This window comes from Anoplophora glabripennis, unplaced genomic scaffold (assembly GCF_000390285.2).
Source record: "Anoplophora glabripennis isolate ALB-LARVAE unplaced genomic scaffold, Agla_2.0 scaffold239, whole genome shotgun sequence".
NCBI classification, from domain to species: domain Eukaryota; kingdom Metazoa; phylum Arthropoda; class Insecta; order Coleoptera; family Cerambycidae; genus Anoplophora; species Anoplophora glabripennis.
The window spans coordinates 574,235-591,215 of NW_019416322.1; the positions used below are offsets into that span (position 1 = coordinate 574,235).

A 16,981-nucleotide genomic window follows, 5' to 3' on the forward strand; every position below is an offset into this window, starting at 1 on the left:
GTCTTTTGTGTTTGTCGGTCACGTCGGGTACGTAGTCAACGGCTTGCCTGAGGAGGGGATTGTCATGTCTAGCGGCTACGTCAAATCGTTTCTCCGCGTTTTGTCTTATTGTCTGTGTAGCGTTTGTGTATTGTAAGTCTCGTAATATGTCAGTGTTTCTTACGTACCAGGGCGCGTCGGTGGCCGTGCGGAGGGCTATGTTTTCCACAGCCTGTAATGACTTTAAGTGGCTTTTTGCCGCGTGACCCCACGCCGTGGAGGCGTAGGTTAGCTGCGGTTGAAGTACCACCTTGATAAGCGTTCGCTTATTCCTTAGGATATTTACCAGAAATTCCTTAAAATTATCTAATAGGAAATTTCGAAATTCAGCATTGACTGAATGTCTTCCAAATAAAAAAAAATGCTACTGAATTTTATGGAAAAAAATAATATAATGCGTTGATACATTATCATAGGTATTTGCCAAGGATTTAAAATCCTTGGGTATTTGCATCTAAGAAAATGTTATTATAGTGTGAAATTAAAAGGAAAGCATAAAATCCCTACATATAACACCCTATTTCCCTAATTTTGCAAATTTGGAATATGAAATATTTGAAATATGAAAATGAATTATGAAAAAATCTCTAAATTTGGCATCACTGTTTTATAATACAGGCACCACAGATCCACAAGTTAAAAAAAAGTGTACCGCCGCAGTATCATGGAAATTATAAACTACGCTGGCAGTCAGATAAGAGGGCCTTTCGATTTAGCAAAAATAGTAGCTATTAGTAGCTAATAGCAACTTTAGATTCTAAATACTAAAAAAAGTTACTCTGAACTGATATTAGTTGCTAATAGGTACTATTTTTGCCAAAACGAAAGCCCCCAAAGGGCCCAAAGTAAAGTACGGGCCACCCCTTGATCATAAATTTTGACGTTTATAGACCGTGGGGATCCGCGCCGTTATTTTTGGCGATGTTGGTGACCTAAATGACTTGGAACCAAAGGGGAATATCCCTCTTCGTCCTGCTCTTCGCTGTAGGCCTGGGCCTTAGTGCATATACTACTGGAGGCAGCGTCTCAGTGGCCGAGAGTGTAGCGGAGGTTGTAGAGAGAGAGAGAAAGGTATAGGACGGTAATGCTATGTCTCTCTCTAGCAGCATGCGATTGGTTCTGTGGTTGATAGGTGGAGAGGACGGCAGCCAATCGCATGCTGCTAGAGAGAGATAGCATATACTATCCTATACCTCTTCCTCTCTAAAACCTCCGCGACACTCTCGGCCACTGCGACGCTGCCTCCAGTAGTATATATAGACCTGGACAGCCTTTTGAAGGTGGGCCCCATCCGTCGTCGAACCCAACCACAAGCGTAGCAGATGTAGGCGCTTTGTGGAACCTTCTGTTGAGGAGGCCTCTTCTGACGGCGATCTTCTTGTCGCGGGCGCGTGTGGCGGTGGCTACTCCCGCCCTGGGGGTACATAGGTTTCCGTGACTACTCACGAAAATGCTACCATTTTAGCTAAGGATGCACGCGGCCAACGGGCCAAATGACTTGGTGAACTGGTGCGGGGAAGAGTACGATAGAGTGGCGCGGAGTTGTTTCGCGGCCTGCGGCCCCGGCTCCGGGGCTGATCGTTGCCCACAAATTTTGTCGTACGTAGACCGTTCAGATCCAGAAGGCATTTCGATCGATGATGCCCTCAAATCTGATTATAATTATAATGATTATCAATTTATCATTACTATTTATTACATTTACAACTTTTACTACGTTATTATAACAAATTGACTAATTTTTGAAACAGCCTTTTTTAGATCTAACAGCGTCGACCGCGCTACCCCTTGGCCGCTGACGGCCTAACTCAGGGGAGGCTCCAGAGATAGACTTTAGGGGAGCGTTTGTACAGTAGTTTCTTAACAAAAAAAAAACCTTTTTAAACAGAAAAATTTGAATCCTTATTTATTCTGCATATACAATAAATTTCAAAGACACCGAGATACTTGTGAAAATGACGTGGTTTTACAGTCTTGGAAATGTGTGACACCACTGAGCCTGAAAGCATAGGCAACGACAGCAGTGATACCGGAGACAAACGTGAAACCACGCGCACAATCCTACTGCGCAGGCCACGCCCTATACCCCACTCCACAGGACTAGAAACGCACGCAGCTGTATTCATGTCATCGGAAACACAAGAGACCTCCCACCATTGTACTGCGCAGGTCCAGATGCGCGTGCACCAATACCTATGTTGGTGACAAAGTATTAATTCACAATTCCGTGAAGCCTTTACACACAAAACATATAATAGACCTTTACAACAAAGTTACCACTAAAAATGCTGACAGTGAAGAATGGCTAATATTTGGAAGCATTAGATACGACTATTTACAGAGGCCACTATGGAACGTCTCAGAGGACTACCATTATCTGAAAAGCTGTTCTGTCCATAGCGGACTTAAGACCAGTAATAAGAACCGAAATTAATATCAGAACGAACCTAGGAGTTCTAATAACTGATCCATCCTCACAGAGCCCGAGAACAAGGGCAGATAAAAGATTCCTAGCTACGGCTAAATGTAGCTACAATGTACTTTGTAATAATAAACTATAACTGTATATACAGATATTTGAGCACTGATTACTAATATCGTGTTTAAAAACACCTCATGGTTCGGAACATGTGTACATAATTTTTGAAATACTCCCTTGTACTCGTCCAAAACAACACAAGCCCTTCGTCAGCTGAAAACGATGCACGACCTATGATGCACAACTTTAGATTTTATTTTAACTGATGTAGCTGGGTTGTACAAGCCGTGTTTATGTTCTAAATATCTTGAAATTTTAAATTTATTTTGGAATGAAATGTAATAAAAAATGGACAAACGTAACTGAATAGGTTCATATTTATTTATTCTAGAAACATTTCGTTTACTCAAATATGTCATCGTAAAATACAAGGTCCCTTTTGTCTCTGTGATTTCCTTTTTGAGAATGACTTGAAGCTGAAACATTAAAAAATAATTGTATCAATTAATTAGAATTTGTATTATATTCGCCCCATTTTTTTAAAACACATTACTACTGATATACTTATTTAAAATCACATCTTGATTCGATATCTATCTTTGTGTACACTGTGTAATGGGACTGTTTACAAAGTCAATTTTTCTTTTAATAATAAAGAAAAAAATTCATACCTAAGGTAGCCCACGCCGCAGAAGACGTTGCATCATTAATAGGTTCAATTTGAGGTTGCCTTCTCGCTAATGAAACTTTAAGTTGAATCCCTGACACCATACTGCCATCCATCTACAACAATTCCGGGTATAAAAAAATGTAGGGTGTCTCGGTAAAATCTACCATAATAGAATATCAAAATGAGATTTTTTTCCTATGAACTACTGCGAGATACAAGTTTAATAAAATCAGATCATCTGTTCTGATAAAGATGCGTTTACTGCTCAGATCTGCTTCTAACAACATTAATAAACAAACTTTTGTTTTAAATATACAGGGTATTAAAATAAACTTGTATTATAACTCCGTCCGCACAATGTAGATTTATGTTGATTTAAAAACAACTGGCAACACTGATAGTGCAGGACTACAACTTAAAAAACTGATATACGGGGTGTTCGCGCTTAAATGTGATACAAGCCTGTAAGCCGATTTCAAATATTTTTTTCTTTGAAATATAGGGTAAAATCTGTGATACTGCTGTTTTTATTAATGCAATACACGGCCAACTAGGATGCGTTTTTTGACGTCAATACAGCTAATTGGTATTAGCGATTTTTTTTCCAAAAAACAGATTACATATTCTCTAGTGCTAGTGCCCATTACGTCAATCTGGTTCCCTCCTATATATTTCTAAACTTCCACACTTGCAAGAAATTTTGGATTAATTGAAAAAAAAGTTACATTTACTACAGATCAAATCCCAGGCCTAGTCAGTACGCTATGCTACAGACCATGGGTAGGCAAGTAATTTTAGGTGGTATCCGGATACTTTTGAAAATTTTTAACGAGGTCCAGAAAAAAAACTCATATTCCTTACTAATTTTTTGTTTTAATTTGCAATCACAAAATAATATGAAATACAATAGATAGGCATATGTAAAGTAAATGTTATTGTACTTTATACATGGGTCATCGCAAAGCAGTTTATCTCGACAACCGCCGGGACATTCGCCAGAAATTAAGAGGGTATATGAAACAAATATCAAAGTTACTGTTCTGTCAATAAAAACAGCCCTAACTGTAGGAGTCAAGGTACATCCTTCCATACGTTTCCATTATATTAATTAGCAAACATGTATCATTCTTTCTTCAACTAGCTAGTATCCCCTGAAATAAGTCAAGGCTCCCTCGGATGCCAACTAGCGGGTGTATGAGTCATATTATTATGTCACCTACCTCAACACCACCCAGTATGTTAATTGAAGCACATGTAAGACCCCGTAGAACTTACAAGGCACACTTCAAAGGAACCACAGCCATTAAGACCGGGAACAGATGGCGCACCCAGGGGTTTTCATAAACAAAAACGAGTATGGCATATTACTCACAAATTCACAATTCATTAAACAAATGTATTCAAGCTAGCACACACATATTAAAATAATCAACCTTATTCAGGTGCTGGTTAGGCACCACTGTCAAAAAGAACACCCTCTTTCAGTTTCGGCTACATTTTGGTACTCATAAATTACATTATCTCAGGAGCAAATAAACACTTGACTGGCGCATTCCGTGTGACCAGCTGAGGTTTGATTTAAAGCAACCACAATAGTTTCCATTACAAAATAAAATATATATTGATTCCTGTTATTACAAAACTTTAAAAATAAACAAGTGGTACTCATATTTGTATTAGAAAACTTCTACTCGTGGATGAAATTTGGAATAAAAGTATGTTAATTAATTTTGTTTGTGTTTTTTGTTACGAAAGAAACAAAGGTAAATCAAATATTTTTTTAAGGCGTTATTATATTATATGTGGCATTATCATATATATAATTTTTAATTTTTTTCTCTTCTTTTTTATACATCTTCAATTATATAAAAAATGATATAAAATTATAAAAAATGAGTTATTACTACATGCACATTTTTTGCATATTATGCGATATATATGTTTGTTTTATTTATTATTCTACTTAGAATCTTTTAAGTCCTCATTTTTTTTTATTTATTTATGGGATGAAGGAAATTTTTTTAACATGTACTGACAGATTAACTATACAACATATTTAATTAGTTTAAGTTTTATTTCACCGCTTGTAATAATATTATAAATATAAAATACAACTATTAATTTAAATATCTAATTCTTCTAGCCAACCATATTCGACCAGGCATCTAAGCAACCTACAATTAAACACAAAGAAATTATTATTGTTACATTTTTTTATTCATTCGTTTCATTTTCATACCATCCATGACATCCAACATCAAGTCATCGGACACTGTTGAATGCACAATATCCAGAGAATTAAACGATCTGTAATTTTGCACAAAAAAAAATAATTTTGTAAACTATCACATTATTTTCTTACCATCGTCGCCACTCAGATCATCTCGCGTTGTGGCTCCAGACCTTCCCGGAGACGTGGAATCTGGTTGTTGATCGTTACCATCTTTCAATTCCTCGTCATACTCGTATATTGTCACCGTATTATCACTCCGTGACGAGGACCATTGTCTAGCCGGGGAGTGAAATGGGTATGTGGCAGAATCTGCCTCTATAACCTCCACGAGCAAAACTCCTCTATTTTCCATGTTGTCACAACAGTTGTTTGCAAGATGCTGATTGTTAAATTTGAAATCTTATATATACAGTACATAATCGGATTATCAGTCTTATAAAAAAAAAATACTCATTTTTCTGTTCAAGCTTTCGAAACTATACAGGGTGTGCCATTTAACACTCCTGCTGCCAATATCTCCGAAATTAAGAAATTTATTTTAGTTCTGGTAATTGGGGTTGCTGGAATGTGGAAATGCAGGAAAATCTATTATTTTATCGAAATCACACCGAGACAAAGTAATCTTTTAAAATATTGTTAAAATTACTTTATTCACACCACATACTAACTACAAACAATAAATTATAAAAAAAACAAATGATCAACTACAGAAAAAAAATTGTACAATGCTAAATTTTATAACTAGTATGTATAGTTAAATTGAGAGTCGCAAACTGATAAAACTGTAACTATTGGAAAACTAATGTCATCTGTCATTGTTTTATTTTAAACAATTGACATGAGCCACCTATGACTGCATTTTTTAATAACATTTGATAAAATACAGTTTGTCTCTGCCCCTTATAAGACTTACCATTGTAGGTACAATTTTTTAATTAGTTGATCAATCATTTTTTTAATAATTTATTGTTTGTTAGTTAGTATGTGATGTGAATAAAGCTATTATAACAATATTGTCTCAGTGTCGTTTAAATAAAATAATATATTTTCCCGTTATTGCATAATATTGCAGATTGAAGTCGACATATCTTGAAAACAAGTAAATATAGGGAAAAATTTTATATTACAAAAATTACTCAAAATTTAACGATGGACTGTATTTTCACGTTCCAGGGAACAAAAAATTTTTTAGTATCGCCACGCCATCTATACAGAAAGTTTTGAACTAACAATTCTAACTACAATTTGAAGCTATAGAGGGACTTAACAACCCCAATTTCCGGAACTAAAATAATTTTTTTTATTTCGAAGATATTTGCAGCGGGAGAGTTAAATGGCACACCCTGTATTATTTCTGCCTCAGGAACACTACGAAATTTTGATCATAGAACAAATTCAATAATAAAAAAAGGAGGGAAAATGTAATAAATTTCACTTACAATAAGTGAGGTCATACTTAAAGTTGCCAATTTAGAAATTTCTAGGTAAATATTCCAAACCAAACTGTATTATAGTCATTAAAACATTCATTAAACTAGTACACAATTTTTTACATGTAGACTATTTTAATGAATGTTTTATGATTAAAATTATATTACAACAAAATAATGGGTACGTAAATGTTCTCCGATCTTTTTGGAATGACATTTTGTGACGAGTCTAATCTGTGAATTAGTCGGAAATACTTTCGGGAATGATATTTCGGAATAATTTTCTACCAATTTATTTTAAGTTCCGAGTTCTGATTTTGAGTTGAGTACTATCACCATCTGATGTTTCCAATTTAACTTTAATATCGCTCATTGTTTCCCGTTTCAAACACTATAGTTTTGCAATTTGGAAACATTTTAGCCACTTTAGTCTATTTCTGCTCATTCGCTCTTCACAAAATATCTTTTTTACAGACATTCCAATATATATGATCTATCATTTTGCCTATTTTAATATTCTTTCTTCATATCTTCTACTTCTTTTCTTACAGTTGTAATTTCTTCTTCGATTACTATTTCTATGTTCTGACACTAATTTGTAACAAATTTCCTTTATTTAACACAACAGTTTACAAATTTTGGTAACAGCGTTTCACAATAATGAAAAATTTATTTTTCAATGTTTCTCGAAATTTCCATAGGTTTCTAACAGTATAGAATATCTAGCTTCTAAGAACATAAAAAACCGAAATAGAACATATGAAACAATTAAGTAAACAAAGCACAGCAGAGCGACTTCCGTTACAATACTTATTCTTGAACTCTGGACTACCTTTCCCCACAGTGTATACCTGGACAATTCCCAAGAGACTGTACTAGACGGCACCTGAGTCCGCGCAAAGAAAGTACGTCACATTGTTTATAATTTTGTATGCAAATTGTGTATAAAGTACCTATCTACACTCATGGAATAGTCAGTTTCAAATTCCTACTTAAATAACACAAATAAAACTTTTATCGCTGAAATACGGTTCCATTGAAAGTCGGAAAATTATTCAAATCAACAAATTATGTGTATAATTCCTGTCAAGTTAATATTTTCGCAGTAGGGAAAAAGATCCTTAAAACATAATGATCAATACATACCTCTGAAATAGCTCTTTCAGCAGCCTCAACTTTATCAAAAGTTATAAATCCTCGACTGTAACAAGAAATATTCATTATTACTTATATGTGAATATAACATTAAGTTTAGTAATATCAACAAATGATAAATGAATAAAATTGAAGAAAAGCTATAAAATAGATATAAAAAGCATACTTTATCTGGGTTGTTTTTGTATTTAGCTCAAAAAGAAAAAATTTCTACCATACAGAATTTTTTTATAAAAGGTGATTTAATTTAAAAATCATTCTCCATAAAAAGGAGTGTACAGAAATAATTAAAAATAAATTGATCTCTTCATGATATAAAAACTTGCCGTGAGACCACTAAGACTGCAACTTTGCAATAAAAGTAATATTGCGGTCAAAGCCTTATCGACATAGAAGAATAATAAATAATTAGAATAATAAGGAGTAAAAAATGTTTGGGTCAACATCAATTTTACCGCAACATCAAAAATTTTGAAACTACAATTTGTTCGCGTTAGAAAATAGACAAAAATATAAACGAACTCATATATATTGTAGCTGTGAATGATATAACTTACTTTTTTTCAATTTCCATTGATATATTTATTATGTTTCCAATGGTTGAAAAATGCTTCTTCAAAAATTCTTCAGTAATTTTATAACCCGATACGTAAATTGTATTGCCCTGCCTTGGTTTTTCCGATTTCTGTTGTTGTTTCTCAGAAAGGCCCCGTTCTTCTCTATCTCTGGCATTTGCGAATGTATCATACAGATTCTTTATTCTAGGTGGTTTGTTTTCAGGATTGTCTGGACCATCATCCATTTGAATTGCCGAAAAGGGTTGGTATCCACTAACAACTTTATCTGATATTAATTTTCTTTCTAAACCCCTTGGACGTTTAAATCCTTGTTCTGGCTGTTTCTGTTGTTTAGATATTGCAGGTATTACCCCCGATTTTATTAATTTTTTTGCGACCTCTCTGGCATCTCTAGCTTCAGCAGGTCTCTTAAGAATTATAGGTTTCTCTGGCTCTGGTTTTGGAGCTTTTAAAGCTTGTAAGGCTTTTTTCTAAAAATATGTGGGATACTCATTTGGTAGCCTCTTCTTCTATCATAGTGTCCAGAAAAAAAAATCTACTGAAGACGTCAATGAGGTTGAAAAAGACTGATCATTGACAACTATTCTTGCATAGCTAGATCTACTTCATATGAAAATGGTGTTCGAAAAAAAATGTTTTATAAAGAGTGTTCAAATTAGTATCTATTAATACTGTGAAAATACTTTTTTTCAATTTTCTTAAATTGAACAACCTATATTTTATAACATACAGTAATAACACTTGAATTTTGATATTAAGAAATTTACCATTTCTTTGGTGGTTGGTAGAAAGGAATGAAGGTATCAAATGGAACAAGAAAAATACATGGTGTTTAATTTAAAATGAATCCTTATCTGCCACACTTTTTTTATACACTCTTTGTATACATCACTAATTTAAAATCTGTCTATTTCAAACTCACTAATGTTCCCAGAACAAGATTTTTTCTGTGACAAAGAATAAGGCTATAATAACCCTTAAAGAAAGGGCCACACAACAGTATAATCTTAAATCTTATTACATAGTGTCTGGAAATTCCACTTATTAACAGATCCGTAAAATAACTCTCATATGGTCTCGCTTATAATATGAATAGTTCAACATGTGTTTCTGTGAGCTTTATAGTACCTAAATGATGTAAACTACCATTTTAGTTGTACCAAATTGTTAAATGTAAAATTTATCGAAGAAGAGATAGTACTGTGCTGTCAAATATTGTTAATAGAAAATGATGATACATTGATGCTGTTATCGAAACCAGAGGGAACGGAAAAAGATAGATATTGAAATATTTAAATATATTATTAGACAAAAAGATGCCGTCATTCAAGAATTCAATGAAAGAATATAGGGATTAAATAAACAAATTGATTTATTAAATCAGATATAATGTACCTCCAAAATGGGCAATTAAAAGCCGCCAGATCTGCAAAAAAAATGTTGTGGACAAGAAACAGACTGTGATAGAAAAGAGGCCCAAAAATGTGTCATACGTGTCACAAAAATAGACAATCTACTAAAGTCGTAACTCAAAATGATATGACTGCAACAATTCTGTAAGCCTAGTCATAGTTGAAAGCAGACAAATAGATCAATATTAAAAGCGACATAAATGATGATCAAATTCCCCCATATTGAATTTTATTAATATTTTTTAAAGTGAGGGAATTATCTAGGAACGAAATAAAAATTCTTCGAAAACTTCTCATGGAAGCAAAATTATTCTAAAATTTTATTTAACTCTGTTTATTATCACCCTAAGAAGCTATCATTGAAATATGCACATTCGCTTCTGGAAACCTTTTGAAGAAAATTATTGGATTATAATTCAATAACAAAGCTATAAAAACATCATCTACCTCTACCGATTTCTACCGTCACAAAAAAAATTACAAAAATTTCAACAATAAGTCCCCGCATTTTGTTATTTTAATAATAAAAAATTAATTAACCTATATTTTTTACCTTTTTCTTTAATTTCTGGTATTTAGCTTGCAACATCAATTCTTCTTCTGTGAAATTTGCCGGAAAGTGTATATAAACCATTTTATTGTAATCTCGTACAAAAACAGCCAGTAAAAGAATGAAAATTAGAAATGAAATAAATCAAAAGTGGAATACAATACATACAATACACAGATTACCAACAGATGACCAAGTGAACGTGTAATTACTGTAATTGTAGTTCAAGAGACAGAGCTATATCATTTTACTCTCTCGCTCTTAATGTAAAACCTACGTAGATGGCGCGGTATGCCACATAGCGGAAATTTTGAAATATTCTTTAAATCCTATTACCAGTATACAAGATTTTCTGTAAAATTTTATATAATATATCAGGTTGGAAATATCTCAACCTACACTTTATACAAAAATTTGCATAAAATCTTGTGCAGTAACATGTAAGCATGTTTTTCTCTTTTTTAATTTTTTATTTAGACATGGTAAAAATAATACACTGAGTTATATTATTATCAATATATTTAACTTTTATATGTAGCTAAAAGATTTTTTTTTTCAAAATGCTTATCACAAAGTCGTAAATGTGCAGATAATTTTTCCTGATATATCATACCAAGGGATTTTTGCCAGATTTTGGATCTAAAATATAATACAATAAATTGTATATACTGACATATTAGACATACCTAAATAAGATATAAATATAATAAGTACTAACTGCTCTTTTATATATTAGTGGAATATATTTTTATTATGATTTGAGAGTTTTACGTTATAATAAATAATTATCATATTTTATAATTTATAACAGATAGATATTTTTTTTTCAGTAGTAAAATTATCAAATATTTTTCGATTACTGATGAGATTTTTTTTTCGCATTTTATACTAACAAGTTTACTTATATCATCAAGGAAAAATATACATATATGTATATTTGTCAAAATAAAAATTATGCATAATTTTCACTTCTCTGAGTTTCGTGGAAAACAGAATATTTTTTTCACGTCCTCTTCGGAATATCCACAAATAATACAATATAATGTCATTGTCACAAGTGTCAAAAAAATGGAAACCAAAAGTTTCTCACACTTAAACATTAAATTAACAGTCGATACAATAATGGGCACTGAAAAAATACTGTACAACACAAATATCAACACTATATATAAACTACTTACTTACGTACTTACCTGCAACCTATACGTAGGTTATATAAAATGCGATCGTCATAATGTTAATAATATTATTTTCATTGCTATTTAACTAATTTCTGTAAACCATATAAGTTTTACTGAACGTATCTTGAATTTATCAACTTCTCGTTTTCTTATCTGGCCATCTGTCGAATTTTATAAAATTCAAAAAATAGATCTCATCAATATTTTCCACCCAGCGCCACCTACTAAATTGTATCAGAAACATTATTATTTCCCAAACCCATTTCAAATTTCTTCCTAGCTCTGTTTTACGTTTAAAGCGACAAAGAGAGAAGTATTGGGTTTAATAAGGTTCAGAGAAAGATAAAAAACAGAGACAACTTTTCCCTATCAACTCGGATCTCTGGTTGGTACTCTGTGATACAATACAAATAGTCAAAAGCATGTCAAAAGTCAAATACAAAACCACAGATTACTGAACTACTACAAAACTAAAATTTGTTTTGTTCTATGGAATGGAATAATGGAACGGAACCACACAAGAAAAGACCACAGGCTGCGTTCAACGTCGCAAAGTTTTACTAGCACTTACAGACGCTTTTGTGCTAACGTGTCATTGAACCACGAACGAACACGGCTAACTTAGCGTTACTTGTCGGTATATTGCGCTTTTGGTTAACGCTAAGTAGAACTAACTAGTGTTAACTAGGCTGACAAATTTTTTACTGCCGGCGGGGGCCAGCCAGGGCAAGAGGAGATCCCGCAAAGCGCCTACACCGGTCAGTGATCACGCTTGTGATCGGGGTAGACGATGGACGGGGCCCACCTTCACGAGGCTGCCCAGGCCTATAGAGATAAGGCAGGACAAAGAGGGATAGTTCCCCTCGGTATCAAATTATCGAGGCCACGTTTAACGCCAAAAATAACGGCGCGACAAATTTTGCATGTGATGTTGAACATAGTCATAATCTCTATAACTGGTTTTTGTGAAGTTCACTCATATAACTGACTCGTGTGATCAATCCTTAGAGCATATACTACACGGAGGAAACAAGCTTACGCCGATAGTTTAGACGAGACAGACAAAGAAAGAGATATATTGGGTATTATCGTTCTCTCTCGCGCAAGCACGTGAGTGACTAAAGTAACTCTCTCTACTGTAGTATATGCTCAATGATTAGAGAGAGAGAGAGCATCTAAACTAATTTTCAGCCCTTCAACCCTTCAGGGACGACCACCACCGGACTGCCGTTTTTACGAGCTCCGGGTTTCTTCTGTACCTAAACCCGGACCATGCAACAGCCTACCCGGCGGTTTACGAGCGTCCGAACATCAACTGTGTTTTTTTGCAGTTATATAACCAGAGACGGTGACCTGGCCAGAGTGTATACTCGACTTAAACTTTTGCTTTCCCTTATCTTGTGACACTCGTTTCAAATTTCTTTTGCATTATACAGCAGTATAAGCATCCTGCATATTTTGTATTATTAATTAATATTACAAAAAGTGCCCACAAAATTTTAAAATCGGTCGCAAAACAAAATCAAATCTTGCGCTGTTATTACAAAACACCTGCGAAATTTTGCCACCTCCCTCTGCTAAAATGTTAAAATTGTGTGCATTCTTGAAAAAGCAATTTATAATCAAATGTATAACTATCTATTGTTGTTCAAATAACATTTTAAACTCTGTTAGTTTAAGTCTAGCGTCAGAAAAGGCTTCAGTATAACAACCGTTTTATTGGAAACTACAGATAACTTATTTAGCTCACTTGATTCTGGAAATGCTACAGCATTTATTTCACTAGTATGCTTTCTGATCTCTAAATTAAAATATATATCGAAGAAATCGTCAACAGATGACAGTCATTGGTAATGAAACTTCCGCGTTAACTTTTATAAGTTCCGGGGTGCCTCAAGGGTCGATTTTAGCTGCTATTTTCTTGATTTATACTTGTGATTTACTTATATACAAAGGCGTGTAATATATTGTCTTACGCTGATAATACAAATTCCAACTTCTTCTATGGAAATAAACAAAGATTTAGAATTCATAGCTAATTATGCTAATTCCAACAATCTGAAATTTAATCCAAATAATAGGTACTACATATTATGTTATTCTGTTCTAAAACCAAGCGGCAGGAAATTATGTATAGGTTAAAGCTTATTAAGGGTAGGTCGTTAGATATGCTGTTCCATTTCAAATACTTGGGACCTGTTTGACACAGATCTGAGTTTGAAAAACACTTCTCTTTATTGATATATAAATGGAACATCAAAATTGTTGTATATGAATAGATATTTACTACTTAATTATACATTACGTAAAAAACTGTGTGAATGTCTAGTAATTCCTATCATTAATTATTGTTTTATTACTTATTATTTTGCCTATTTAGATAAATTTACCCAAAATTTATTACAAAAAGTTTTGAATGCCTGCTGCAGATTTCAAAGATGTAATAAACTTGGTTGGCTCAAGATTAGAAATTGTATAAATATTAAATGGCTATTTTTGTGAAAAATTACTCAAAAACAATTTGCCGCCATTTTTGCGGAATAAACTTTCTTATCGTGCTGATCGACATAATCTTAATCTAAGACATGTCCATTTTCGTCAATTACCAAGATTTCATGCAGCTTTGTTTCAGAGATCTTACACATTTAATGCTGAAAATATATACAGGACGTCCCAGCGAAAACGAAACAGAGCGAGTAACCCTCAGGAAAATTATTTTTCCGAAAAACGCCGGACATGTCGATTTTTGACATAAATTTCTTGTTGGAGGATTAAGTGCGCCGCGCGCGATCGCCATTATTCCATGGCTAGAAATTGGCCTCAATGATTTGGGATGGAGGGGGATTATCCCTCTTTATCCTGCCTCATCTCGTGTAGGCCTGGACAGCCTTCGTAGGTGGGCCCCATACGTCGTCTACCCCGACCGCAAATGCGGCCGGTGTAGGCGCTTTGTGGGACCTCCTTTTGTCCTGGCTGGGCCCCTGGAGGATTAAGTGACACATCGTTTGAAAGGTATTCTAATTCTCTACATAACCGTGTTTTATTTCTTGCATTTGACCGATTATTAGTTAGGATTTTAAGTGACCCCATAAGAAAAAGTTCAGTGGAGACTAATTCGGCGATCGTGCAGGTCTTCTCCCAATTCACTGATGCGCGAACCTACGATCAAGATACTGTCGAATAGGCAAGGCGTAGTGTGGGGGAGCTTCATCCTGTTGGAACTGGTCTTCGACATAATTCTCATTATTCTCGATAATGCTTGTAACCTTATTTTTGTTACACCCTGTATTTTAACAACTGTGTTAAGACCTACGGCGAGAGTATTTTCCAGTGAGATATAGTTCCAACGGAACATATGCGTTTTTTTAATAGTTGTTTTTTGAAATTTTAAATTAAATTTTTAATTTTAAAGTCCAATTTTTTAAATATCTACTGAAAACTGCGACGACGTAAACTAATTGCGAATTATTAAAAAAACGACATATTTTTATCATTTTCCAAAGAATATTGTCATTGAGGACGTGTTGCTACTGCTATTTTTTTTGTTGCTGCTAGTGTTGGTTCTAGTATTGGTGCTGTTGCTGGTGCTGCTGTTGATGTTGCTTCTGATGGTGTTATAGTACAGCTACTGGTGTCGCTACTGCTGGTGCTGCTGCTGTTGCTGCTGATATTGTTATTGTGCTGCTGTTGCTGGTGCTGCTGATGGTGGTACTGTTGCTGGTGTTACTGTTGATGTTGCTGTTGATGTTGTTGTTGTTGTTGTTATTGTTGTTGATAATCCTGTTGCTGTTGATGTTGCTCGTGAAGGAAAACTTCATATTTGTTGCGGTTTTCCAAAGATTGCGAAACATTCGAAATTTTCTGGTTTTTCATGGAGTTTGGAAAAAACTAATTTTACTCGACATAGGAAGTTGTTTTGAACACTGTGCCGCTAAGAAAAACTTGACGACATTCGGGGTCCCGGAGAATTGGGAGAACTGAATGAGAAGTTATAGCCTCCACTTTTTGGATTTTGCTAACGTCATCTACCATTTGCAAAAATTCCATGTCATGTTTCCCTGAAAAATGCGAAAAACCTAAACTTTTAGGACCCCACTTTAGCCCCCAAGCCCCCCAAGATTAAGAAATGATTGCTGGCGTCAAACTATGAATATTGCTCTTTTTCGTTGTATAGAGCATTAAAATCAAAAAAATATTTTTGATTTTTTGTAGTATTAGTAAAGTTATTAAAAAGATTGAATTAACAATCAAAAATTTATTTCATTATATTGGGCATTTCTACCATAGTGACTAAAATGAAAATAAAAAAACATCCTTAGCGGGAAAGGGTTGATTTTATAAATTTAGTTTTGCTTGCAGCTTGTAGATTTTTGCATTTTCTCGGAAACTACAATTTTTTGTATGGAGCACAGTCTAATATAATAATTTTTTTAACTTTCTCAAAAAGTGGGAGGGGCTAACTTCACATACACTACAATATGTTACAATGTAGGATTACCTAACAAAAAAAATATGAAATGTCATTTGAAAAGATCGTAGCATCCGAAGCAAAAAATCGTTTCATTTAGTGATATTTTACGTTTTCCTGAATTTATATCATCTTTTTCAAACCAGCCTTAAAGTTTTAATTTTATTGCTACACGGGAATATCTGAACACCCTGTATACTTTTTATAATATTAAAATAAATATTACAGTGGATATATATCCATAAACTCTATAAAACATTTTTTTTTCATTTCTGAGAAACGGCTTATCTACAAAAGTAAGCACTAAAGAGCATCTAATAAGTAAATCTCTAAGTAGGTACTATAATTTTTCTAGTAGGCATTGGAGTAATAAACAAAAAAACCATGTTATTACTTTTTCTGTATTAATGATTGACTTTAAAATATCTCGGCAGGTATTATATTTGTGATCTACGTAAAACATACATTTCCATGAATTAACTTCAGTAAACGTAGGTATAGGTAAGTCCTGAAAAAAAAAATTGTAAAAAGTACACTGTGTAATTAAAAAAAATGCTTTTCTTTCACAATTAGCTAGCTTTGTAGGTAGGTATTCAATTCGTGTTTGATAAGAGGAAGAGGCATCCGCATGACTAAAAGGGATAATGCAAAAATACAAGTGAAATTTATTTGGTTGACTGTAATGTATGATATAACGCAACATTAGTGCGCATACGATCGAAGTTATCAATCAGTACGAGAGCCGGAGTGGAGGATGGGATCGCACTGTTCGGGGACTACAACGAA

At 33.9% G+C, this 16,981-nt stretch overlaps 1 protein-coding gene and 1 long non-coding RNA gene across 3 annotated transcripts; both read right to left on the reverse strand.

The window, feature by feature from the left end:
• Nucleotides 1-2,877: 2,877 nt before the first annotated feature.
• On the reverse strand, nt 2,878-10,747 carry LOC108911143 (negative elongation factor E). Of its 2 annotated transcripts, XM_018715987.1 has the most exons (6): nt 10,550-10,747; nt 8,564-9,054; nt 7,998-8,052; nt 5,551-5,800; nt 5,428-5,495; nt 5,260-5,362 (listed from the first exon to the last, which is right to left on the reverse strand). In XM_018715987.1, exons 1-5 carry the CDS (start codon nt 10,628-10,630, stop codon nt 5,446-5,448), a joined length of 927 nt encoding a protein of 308 aa, XP_018571503.1. In that variant the 5' UTR covers nt 10,631-10,747; the 3' UTR covers nt 5,260-5,362; nt 5,428-5,445. The 2 variants fall into 2 exon arrangements, with proteins under 2 accessions (XP_018571504.1, XP_018571503.1); XM_018715988.1 differs by lacking the exons at nt 5,260-5,362; nt 5,428-5,495; nt 5,551-5,800 and adding exons at nt 2,878-2,994; nt 3,190-3,301.
• Nucleotides 10,748-11,146: 399 nt separating this feature from the next.
• Nucleotides 11,147-11,648, reverse strand: LOC108911144. Its single transcript, XR_001964495.1, has 2 exons — nt 11,516-11,648; nt 11,147-11,185 (listed from the first exon to the last, which is right to left on the reverse strand). It is a non-coding gene; the product is annotated as an uncharacterized LOC108911144 (long non-coding RNA).
• Between the last annotated feature and the right edge of the window lie 5,333 nt (nt 11,649-16,981).